This window comes from Pteropus vampyrus, unplaced genomic scaffold, assembly GCF_000151845.1.
Source record: "Pteropus vampyrus isolate Shadow unplaced genomic scaffold, Pvam_2.0 Scaffold126, whole genome shotgun sequence".
In the NCBI taxonomy this organism is placed as follows: domain Eukaryota; kingdom Metazoa; phylum Chordata; class Mammalia; order Chiroptera; family Pteropodidae; genus Pteropus; species Pteropus vampyrus.
The window spans coordinates 750,569-762,056 of NW_011888907.1; the positions used below are offsets into that span (position 1 = coordinate 750,569).

General features: G+C 51.8%; 1 protein-coding gene across 1 annotated transcript in view; it reads right to left on the reverse strand.

Annotated features, from left to right (window-relative positions):
• BMP1 (bone morphogenetic protein 1) overlaps window positions 1–9,492 on the reverse strand; it is a 30,671-nt gene extending 21,179 nt beyond the window's left edge. The window contains 8 exon segments of the mRNA XM_023534474.1: window positions 3,066–3,181; window positions 3,742–3,866; window positions 5,336–5,441; window positions 6,201–6,379; window positions 6,681–6,798; window positions 6,933–7,094; window positions 9,194–9,293; window positions 9,295–9,492. Of these exon segments, the coding sequence (XP_023390242.1) occupies window positions 3,066–3,181; window positions 3,742–3,866; window positions 5,336–5,441; window positions 6,201–6,379; window positions 6,681–6,798; window positions 6,933–7,094; window positions 9,194–9,293; window positions 9,295–9,477 (1,089 nt within the window). The 5' untranslated portion in view covers window positions 9,478–9,492.
• Between the last annotated feature and the right edge of the window lie 1,996 nt (window positions 9,493–11,488).

An 11,488-nucleotide genomic window follows, 5' to 3' on the forward strand; every position in this document is an offset into this window, starting at 1 on the left:
GGAGTCAAATTCAGTCACGTTGTCTCTGAAGCTTAGGCCCTTAACCGCTACTCCATGTGGCCTCCTAAGGCCTGCGAATCAATTTTGCCCAATAGCTGTGCAAAGAACGAGCATCAGCGTTCCCTCCATTCTCTGAGCCCCACATCCTTCAGCGCCTGAGAAGCAGGACTTAGAGAGGGCTGAGCACAGGCCTTGCAGAGGAGGAAGGGGCCAGCTCTGCCAGTGTGGGACTGGAGGAGAGGGGTCAGGGAAGGCATCAGAGAGGAGATAGAATTTGGGTTGGACCCTGAAGAATAGCCAGGATATCAAAAGGCAGGGATGAGAATGAAGGTGGATACTGATAAATCCAAGAGGCATTTTAAATTTTTATCTTCTTGGCTCCCCTGTGACATTTGACCACAATCTCCCTTTGAATCCACTTTCCTGCTCATACAGGCTGGCTTGGGGAACTGTAAATCCTCTCCAAGGCAGCTGCTCATTACATGCAGTGTAGAGACTTGGGACCCTCAGAGAAGCCTTTCAAAGAGGCTCTTTCGCTTGTTCGACACACCCCTGACTTGCACAGTTGTATAAGTTCACACTGCTTGCAATAAGCTGAAAACTGGGAAGCCAGTGGAAAACAATCTCTCAGCAGCCAAATAGATGCCAAAGTCCACCGGCTAATGCAGGTGGGTTTATTTAAGGTTTCTTGTTGAAAGAGTGTAGACTTTGGAGTCAGACAGGTCTAGAATTGAATGCTAGTTCCACCACGACTACTGTGTAAACGTGGGCCGATTTACTCACGCCCTTTGAGCCTCACCTCCCTCATCAGTGCGGTAGGGATATTGTGCCCACGTCACAAAATTGTTGTTAAGAAATAAAAGAGATCATGCACGTAAGATGCCTGATACTTCCCCTGGCATAAAACTGTTAAGTAACAAAGAGTGGCCATTATTGGATGATGCCATCCCCTTCTCATCGCCCAGCTTCCGAGGGCCCTTTAAAGGGTCCACACCCAGGGTTCTATCTTCGGTTCCCTTACAACTCTGCAATCTCATCCAGGACTGCGGGTGGGTTTTATTTTTTTGCATTTCTACAACTATACATTGATTAACCTGGAATTTTTATCTGGAGCTCTCATCTCTCCCTGGACCTCCGAAAAGAATGAGGAATGTTCTGGGAATTATGAAGGGAGCAGGCCCAAGGCCCAGAGAAGATCCTAGAGCAAGGCCACATGTCCACTAGAGACTAAGGCCCGCCCATGCCCGCCTGAAGGAATAGGGAAGGAAGCGATCCTGGCCAACTTGCTATGCCCCTGCCAATGGAGAAAACCTCCTGAACGGGAAAGAAAGCGACACTCTACCCTATTCTATGGTCCTCGGGGCAGGGGGCTGACTCACACACCTTTCTATCCTCAGGCCAGGCACATAGTGAGCACACAGCCCACTTTGGTGAAGGGGACTTAGGTAGTTGTTGAAATGGGACAGGGCTTTAGAGTATACATCGTATTGCATTCACATGCAAAATGAGAATATCATTAGTGCCTGGGCTAATTAAGAGATATAACACATAAAGATCTCAACATATGACTGATGAATCACATACTGAATAATCATTGTTGCTATTATCTGCGGTGAGATTTCCAAAGGCTGGAATAGTGAAGCCCCTTGGCAGAGGAATGAAGGAAGCCAGGGCATAGTCAGTACGTGACAGCAAGAAGGACTGCAATATTTAAGTTAGATTCAGAAAATAAAAACAAGGAAGGGGTGAATTCACTTTTGAGGGAAGATGGTAGAACGTTAACCAAGAGAGATGAAGGAATTACTCAATCAACCCTCAATAAAAGTCTGTCATTAATGAAATAATCTTCAAATGACAACAATAAAATAAGCACAATTTGGAAAGGAAATGGACACTCAGTAACAAAGGAGGAAAGTCAGTGAGCAGCTCTCTAAGTTGACTCTTGTGTCTAGGCTCAAAAATGACATCAGAGAATATTCCGAGAACTCGCAGATATGATCAGTGTTTGTAATCTTGAGAACTCAGAATTCAGAAGAGCTTTCCGAGGGTTGTTCGTGGTGTGGAGGGGTTTAGAGTGAATTCTGGGAATTGCAAACCATTGAGTTGAATGTCAATCTCCAATTAAATAGATGGCCTGTGACCATTTAGAGAAGAAACACTTGATTACCAGGAGCCAGTTCGGGTTCACCTGAAAAAAAGTCTATCACGAATTTCACTTCCTTTTTAAAAGGGTTTTTACCAACTGTTAGAATGGTGGATTTAATTTGGTAAAGCAATCGATCTACATATTTGGCATTTATTAACCACTTTCTGTTCCAGGGATATAAAAATGATGCAGGAGGGGTCTCGGAAGAAGTTCACTCCTCCATTGACTAGGTGGTGACCTGTGTGGCTAGATGGTAATCATGTTAAGTGGTGTCATAACTGGTAGAAAAACTCTGCCCAAAGCCTTCCCATTAACGGGTCAATGTCAGTTCAGAGGGAGATCTTGGATCTGCTTTGATTCATGTCCTGTTCAATATTTTGATCAAACACCAGGTTCCAAAGACCCAAAAGGCATGCATATCAAACGAGCTCATGGCAGAGTAAAAGGGATGGCTACCTGTTGGAGGGTGCAATTCTGATTCAAAATGATCTTGAGTGCTGTTGGAATGAACAATGTGACCGGTAATAAAATCTAATACAGCTCAAGGCTACTGAAGGTGGCACTAGTATATTAAGTGCCATGCTCTGATCAAGGGAATAAAGTCTTAAATTTGACTCTTGGGAGCAATAAAAATACAAAGGACTCAGAAGGTCCTGGGGGTGGGTGAGAGGTCTAGACTCCATGTGAAAAGCCTGTGAATGGATCTGAGAAGTACTTAGAAAAGTGCCTGGCACATAGTAAGTGCTATCTTCGAGTTAGCCTTCATTTACAACTATCGCTGGAAGCCCCTCCTCACTGTGGTACTCCATCATTCTTGTGGGTTGGATGGCTTTACTGTCCCCAAGAAGGTCACTCACAGCCACAGTGACTACGTGCTCCTACTCTGCTGCCTTGGCAGAGGAGGGGACGCTCAGTTTACCTTCTCCCCAGGTGTGACAGAGATGCGCCATACGCAGTGCATGTGGGCGGAGTAGCCGTTGGGGTACTCAGGAGAGGAGAAGTTGCCTGTGCTGTCTTGTAGGGTCTCTCCACAGGCTGTCAAGGAAAGTAAATGACTGGGTGGCTGACTGCAGGCACTTGATCCCCCCAACCTTCTGTCTTCTCTGCCCCGTGCCCTGACATCCTCGGGGGAGAGGAGAATGGAGGAGGAGAGGGAGGAGTCTGGGGTGGTCCTGTCCCTTTAAGATCCACCCCCTTGTCCTCACAGATAAGCTCACACCATCCTATCTCCCTCTAGCGCTAAGGATGCCCTGTTGTCAAGGCAACTGGGTTCCAGAGTTGAGGTCAGGCTCTTTTGGTGGGCCTCACTCCTCGCTCTCTGAGAACTGCTCTGCTCTTCCCATTTTCTGCTCCTAGTGCCCCTCATTCTCCCAGACCCTGAGAAGGTGGGTGGCTCATCATTTCACCACCACCTGACTCTAGGCCCAGTTTGGTCCATAACTTGAATACTGCCACTCCCTGGGGGTCCCCTTCACCAGGCAGTCTTGGCCTTCTCTAAGGTTCACGGTTTTAGCCTTCTTGGTCCCAGTCCTGGCCTCTGCCTGTCTGGGGCCGTACCCTCCACTCCTCCCTGGCCCATCCTTCCATGCCCTGACCTGGGCACTTGTAGAGCTTGCGGGCTTGGGCGATGTCCCCCTTGCTGAGCCGGGTCCTTTGGCCAATGGGAGGTTTCACTCCGTTCACCTCGTACTTGGGAACAATGGTGTCCAGGAAGATGCCCCTGAGGAGGACAAGCCCCACGTGGGTGAGAACCTGACGAAAGGAGGGGTGGTGTGCCTGTGCACACTAAAGGTCACAACCCTGCCAGAGCCCAGACATTCCTCAGCAGGGTCAGGGACGGGTGGAGACATCTCACCCTGTCATTATGCTGCCCACTGACCAGCAGCCACCCTGCTCCGTGGCAGCCACAGCACAGGAACCTGGGGGAGCCCCAGAAACACTTTGGGAGGTCAGGGACACAAGCCCAGGAAACCCTGGGGAGCCACTGGTGTCCAGCTCAATCTGGCCCTGACTCCCAGCCCCAGGAGAGCTTTGGACCCCTCGTCGATCATGTCTCCAGCCCCACCTGGCCCCCGCTTCTGCGGCCCCTGTGCTGATCAGCCTTGAATGCACTTCTCCCAGGATGACCCAGAGCCAACGCTTTATCCTATTGGCACAGCTGCTTCTGATAGCACCTGGGACAAGGCCAAAGGGCAGGGTCCACTGTGGCCGGATCGGACCCTGGGACAGCCCCACCAGTTCCCAACCCATCAGTGTCTCTGGCCTCTCAGTTCCTGCTTGTGAGATCCTGGGTGTTCCCATCTGGGAAGAGGGGAAGCAGGCAGCCCTCTGCCTCCCCAGGGCCCCTGACTCACCAGTTGGGTGGAACTCAGCAGGGGGTAAGGAGGGATGTGGTGGGAAATGCACAGGGGGGACTGTGGGTGTGGGGGGGAGCCGATGACCTCACCACCCTTTCTTGGTCTCTGTTCCCTCAGGTCTGGAGGCAGGAAGAGTGGGTCTAGCAGGACTGAAGAGAGGGGGAAGGGCCAATGTCTGGGACAGAGTGGGAGTGCAGATGGAGGATGAGGAAAGGCCAGGCGGGAAGGAGGGCGAGGAGCATGCAGGTCAGTTCCCATACCGGGCTAAGGAGAAGCTGGGGTGGGGGCGCTGACCCACTACCTTGGGGTTCTGGCTATGATTTCAGGAACCTGAGCACAGGATAAAGAGTAGGTGTGTATGTGCTTGTGAGGTAGGGAGGAGGCTGGTCCAAGGCAGGAGCTGGTCTTTGTGCAAAGTAGCCAATTATGAAAAGGCAGACCAATCAGAAGAGGATGCTCCTAATTAGAAAAATGTGTCCCTTTTTGGTCATCAGAGGAGGGATGAGCTCAGCTCCTTTGGGCTGACACGGTTCTGGGGCCACCGTGCACCACGGCCTGCAGAGTGGCTGGATTTCAGCCTCCTGTGCCAGACACCCTTGGTGTGCACAGCACTTAGGTGAAGAACTTAGGCTTTGTGAGTCCCGACCCTGCCATGAGCCCACAGGGGAAAGGACAGAAGGGCAGGCAGCACCACGGGTCCTCTGCTTGGGGGCCGCAGCCGCCCAGGACCCATTCTTGTCCTTGCTAACTCAGCAGGACAGCCTGGTACAAAGCGGGAGGCCCACGGGGGCAGGGCTGGGCTGCCCCAGCAGAGGCCGGGCCCATCTCTCACCTGGAGAACGTGTTGCGGGCATAGTGCATGATACTGTCGAAGTCGTAGTTCTCCCCCAGAGACTCCACCTCTTGGATCTCCATCTTCAGGAAGTTATACTCCTGCCCTGCGAAGACCAGAAAAAGGGTGTGCGGAGTGGCAGGGGGTGGGTCTGCGTGGGATGCAGGGTGGGGAATGGGGTCCTCCCAGGACTTGGGAGGTGCCCCCCTACCTGAGGGTCCCAGGAGCAGCCAAGGGAAGCCTGGGGGGAGGGGCGGGTCTCTAGAAGAGTGTCCAGCAGAGGGGCAGGGTGAAGGAGGACTTGCAGCAGGGAAGGCTCAAGGGAGTATGGGAAGGAAGTGCCCATTTCTAGAACCACAGCGAGATGAAAGCAGTGGAGAGTGGAGGAGGCCTGGGGAGAGAGGGAGGAAACAGGAAGGGAGGGGAAACAGAGCATAGCCAGGAGAAAGGAGAGAGTGAACACCCTTAGAGGACAGAAAAGGCAAAGAGCAGAAGGCTGGGTAAGTGAAGAGAAAGGCTGAGGAAGCATGGAGGACAGGAAGACCCCTCCCCAAACCCCACCCTGACGGCCAGCTGGGTTCTGGCTGCTCTGGATGGCCCCTATGTCCAGGATCTGGACCTTTCCTGGCCCCCCAAAGTAGCTCCGCAATCGATCTGTGGTCTCCGAGCTGTTACTGGCCAGAGCAGATGCCTCAGGGGCAGCATCTGGACCTAGGTCCTGGGCAGGGCTGAGATTATATGCTGAGCTGACCAGAAGTGGTGGCTCGAGGGAGCAGCTGCTACCCGCACCGGGGGCCCTGGAGCAGGGATTGGGGCAGGAGCCACGGTACCCCCCCACCCCCCACCCTTAGGTAGAAGTACATACCTGGCTGGATGTTCTCACGCACGATGGAGACGTGGCGGTCCCGGTCGGGCCGCGTGTGCTCGTGCCAAAAGCCGATGACGTGGCCCAGCTCATGGACCACGATGCCGAACTTGTCACAGTTCTTGCCGATAGAGATGGCCTGCGGGCCCCCGCCACGGCGACCCACGTAGGAGCAGCACCTGGAGGGCGGGGCCAGCTCAGGGGGGCGGTCCCGAGCTGGGGGAGTGCATCCACTCAGGGGCCGGGCTAGGCTGCCAGGGGGGCGGGGAGCGGAGGGGAAGGGGAGGGGCCTGAGTGTGGGGATGCCCAGGCTGTGGGCTGGGTCACAGTCATGTCTGGGGGCATTCCTGGATAGATGCCCCATGGCCGGAAGGGCCAGATGACACAGGGCTAGGCCCAGGTGGGGCAGCTGCTGTGCCCAGGGCAGAACATGGGTTAGGGAGATGACAGAGGGTGCAGTGCCCAGGGGCCCCTGCTCACCCGCAGGGTCGATAGGTGAATACAATATAGCTGTCCTCATCAGTGCGCTCCAGGAAGGTGACACAAGTATGCTTCTCCCAGTGCCTCATGGCCTGCCGGAAGACTGCCCTCTGGCTGCCTGCCAGGAAGAAGGAGGCTGTCACAGCGTCCAGGTGAGCCCACCTTCACCCACCGCTCGAGTTGATACCGGATAGGCAGAAGGTACCTCTCATATTACCGTGCACAGCAGGGCTGCCCGGACATAACGCTCACCAGTGAAGTTTCCCCCAATGACAAAGGGGATGACCCCATCGGGCCACACACGATCCGGTCTGGACGTTGCTGCCCGCCGGCTCCGGGACCTGCTTCGCCATCGCCCACGGCTTCTCTGAGGCAGCCCGCTGGTGCGCGGGCAGTTGGGAGTGGAAGAGTTTCCTGGAATTCAGAGAGGAAGACATTGGTAGCAAGTGGGTGAAGGGGAGGAGGGGCAAAGGAATTATAATCAATCTTCATTATTGGGAGATTCCATATCTGCCCACTCACTACAATTTATTTGGAACTCCAAAATCAGTACCCTTGGCTCTTTCATCATCATTTGCTGACATGCACAGAGCAGTGAAAGATTCGAGTCACCTGATGGGCATGTCCCCAGCCAAGGTTGAACAAGGCGATGCTCTGCCTTCTTGTTTCAGCTCTCATGCTGCAAACAAGTGTCTTTTTCACAGTCTATTTAGTGCCACATCTTTTTGTTGTTGTTTTGCATGTTTTGCATTTTTGTGCCTTTTCTGTTGGTGATTTTGCTGTTAAAATGACTCCCCTGCCCACCCCCACCTCTACCTTCCACACCAAAGAGCCGTTTAGTGTTCCTACATGTAAGAAAACTGTGATGGGCCTTATGGAGAAAATGCCTGTGTTAGATAAGCTTCGTTCAGGCGTGAGTCATAGTGCTGTTGGCTATGAGTTCAATGTTAATGAAGCAATTATATATTAAAAAAGATGTCTTTAAACAGAAACACACATAAAACAGGGCTACGTATTGATGAGTTATGAAAACGTTGTGACCAGAGGCTCACTGTATTTCCCTTAGGAGTATTGGCTCGGTATTTGCTAATTCAGTGTTTGCAGGGACTTTACAGAGTGACTAGAAGTTTATTCTATAACTTTATTCATAACCACCATGAATAGTAAGTGTTGACTGTGACAGAAAAGAGAACAATGGTGCACTCATTTCCTATGAACTGTGGGGACCTGAGACTAGGAAATGTCCCCCTCTCATCTGGTAAACCTTCCTATTTGTGGTGCACACAGGACTCGATGTCTTCTTTAAGTATTCCCAAATATGAGGTCTCATTTGACACAGTAGCTCTCTGGGATGGATTGAACAAGTGTCACTATCTACCTCTGACAGATGAGAAAACTAAGGCCAAAGATTTTCCCAGAGTTACGTGGTAGGGTAATGGCCGCCCAGGTGATCCAGCTCCTCCATTCTAGTCCCCACTAAGGTCAAGTAAGGCTTGCTAGTTACCAGGCCATGAGGTCACCCTCCAATGCCAGCTGCTCTCTGGGGTAGTTTGACCTTCACTCTAGGGGCTGCCCATGCCAGGGTCCTCCCTTGTGTTGAACATGACAACTGCCTGCCAGCACCAGAGTGTGCTCAGAACAGGTCCCAGGTGAGCATCTGTGTCCTCTGGCAATGGAAGAGCCACGTATGGCCAGTAGCATGTTCCAGAGCAGGGAGAAGGCTGGACAGCACTGAGCCAGCCCAGGCCTCATTCTTTCCATTCCCTCATCCACTCCCAAGTGCCAGGTGGGTTGTTAGGTGCTTGGATCACACCCAGGGATAAGAAGGGCCCATCTCTGACCTTGAAGAGCTTTGAGTTCAGCTGGGAAGACAGACACGTAAACAAATTGTCGCACTATGGTACACTGAGTGAGCCGCTAACAGCGTCAGTACAGAGCAGAGAGAACATAGGAAATGGAGGTACAGTCATGTCTGGGGGGCGATCAGGGAAGACTTCACAAGAGAAGCTCTCGCGATGGGCCTTGAAGAATGCATAGAAGCTTGCACAGTGGGAACAGGAGGAGAAGCCAGGGGGGACTGTGGCGTTGAGCAGAGCCTTGGATTTGGAGTGAGAGGCTTGGCTTCCTGTCCCAGCTCTGCCACAACTACCTTTGTGATCTTGAGCAAATCACATCACCTCTGTGAATCTTAGTATCTGTATCTATAAAGCAGGAGTTGTCTTGACACCTACCTTCGAAGGTGATTGGGGACAGTCCAGTTAGATAATGCTTATAAAAGTACTTTGTAAACTGTAAGCAAAAAGAATGTTGGTTCTTAGCTCCTGGGAATGTCTAAACTTCCTGCTCCTCCAGGGAAGGGATAAAGATATCCTAAGGGAAGACGAGGCCTTACGCTGGGTTCAAGTTCATGGCCTCTGTCTTGGGAGGGCTGGCTGGGAACAGGGAGGTCTGTGTTTCCCCAATTCTGGCACCCACTTCTGGGGCATAGGAAGGCTGGCCCGTACCCAGTGCACCTGCAGCTTTGATAGAAGACCTGTGGATTGCACGCTGTCTGAGATCTGAGGCCTGCCGCACCTGGAAAGCCCTCAAATCCTCCTCGTCCAGGGCGATGTCCCCAAGGAAGGCAGCTAGAGAGAAAAGAAGAGGCCGCGGGCCGAGTTAGTCCTCCTACCCCGCACTGACAGCCCTGACCCTGTAGGCACAGCCCGGGCCCCCATAGCAACTTTAATCCCAACCATCTTCTGGGGAAGGAGAAAGGCAGTGGGGTTTGGCTCTGGGGATCTCTTGGGAGACTCATGCTCGCTTTTTAGTTGGAATCCCCACAAAGCTGATGGCCAGTCCTTACCAGACCATTAGCTCTACAGAAACATGGTCATGTCATTTATTTCATTATTCTTCATCTAATAGTTGGTATGCACCCACTGTGGACCAGGTTCCAATCCAGTAATTAGCAAGACAGATGAGGTCCCTGCTTGCATGGAGCTAACCTCCAACAACACACAAGTAAGCAAATACCGAACTCCAGAATCCAGACAGTGATGGGTGCTATGAAGAGAGTAGGGGGTGAGATGATAGAGTGTCTCCTCTGTGGACCTAAAACCTTGGCACTGTGCCGAGCACGTGGCATTCACTCCACAAATGCCGTTTCAATGGCAATGAGGGGAGGTCAGGAGTAAGAAGTGGAGCAGATAGGCACATTGGGGAGCCTAGGACACGTGATGGGAGCTTCTCAACTAGGAGAAAAGGTTGAGCAGTTCTCAAGTGACTCCTATTTGGAGTCTCAGGGTCCCCTCTCCGGAGAAAGAAGGGACTGGGGGAAACAAGTCCCCCGATAGGCCATTTTGATTTCTGAAGCTGGGATGGTGTTATCAAAGAGATGGGCTAAACGGTCTGCTTTGTGAGAAGTCAGGAATGAGAAGCGGAGGCTGCAGAGCTGAGCTCGATAGAAGGAGCTCAGATGCAAGCTTCACGCAGGGCTGGGGTTGGGGTTGGGGATGGGGAGGCGGGAGGCGGGAGGTGGAAGGCGGGAGGCGGAGCAGAGGGCAGCTTCCCTGCAGCTCCGCCCTAGCGACATCTGCTTCTCATCCCAGCGCTACACAGGCCTGGAGGGCAGCATGACACAAGTTGTTTTAACCTTGAGGCCTTGCACACAGGTTTTTCCTCCCCAGATGGCCTGCTGGGTGGACACACACACACACACACACACACACACACCATCATCATCATCATCATCGTTACCATCATCATCACACACAGAGTCAGACAAACAGGGTTAGTGTTCCTACAGATACAGGGTGACATCCACACCCATGCCATCAAACACATTGATCCACGAAGTCACGGAGACATCCTTGTACACACAAGCAATGCTCTCAATGCCCTGGATAGCACTGGATAATGGAAGGCACTGGATAATGTTTGTTTGAGTGAAGTATCACATCAATATCCTTTGAGCCTGCAAACGTGCTCACAGATACACATTCTTCTGTAGCCGTGACCTAAAGTTGGATCACAGAATGTAGGAGTGACTTTAGCAGTTATCGAGACCAACCTTCCCTTTAACAGATACAGAAACTGAGGCCCAGAAGGGAAATTACGTCAACAAGGCCATGCTGCTAGACAGTAGAAAGGATGGATTTACAACTCGGGCCTCCTGATTCCCAGTCCAGTGCTCACGCACTCAAGTTCATTAATTCCGTAGAACCCGGATTATAAATACATATACACAGAAATAGATACATAGACACACACATCCACCAAAAAATACACACACAGTCACAGTCCTAAAAAACACACATGCACAAGCTCCAACACACACAAACCAACTGCAAGTTCCAAACTCATTAAGCCAGTAATAGTAGCAATAATGACACCTTGTGCAAATGTCTGTTGAAATTTATGTGGTGTTTTCCATGCTTTCACATTAATGAATTCATTTAATCTTGTCCTACTCAGTACATGCCAGTAAAGCCATACTCCACCCATGCCTTTGCCTAGGAGTGTCTCATTACAAACTCATAGAGAGATAACCTGGTGGCTGGGTCCCAGCCCACATCCCTGACTTGAGAGGTCAGAATACTTGGGCCTAAGAGGGGAAATGACTTGCCCAAGGTCACCAGCCAGTAAGTGGCCCAGTATCAATTCCACCACATGAGAAAGTTTCTTACTTAAAACGTTACCCTCGATGGCCCTGGCTCAGCAATTGATGAGACAGCAATAGAAGATGCTTCTCAGCTGACATGTGAGGGTGGCCTTAGCAAGGATCTGGGACGGGAGGTACATTCCAAGGACGCAGTGGTGGGTTCCTA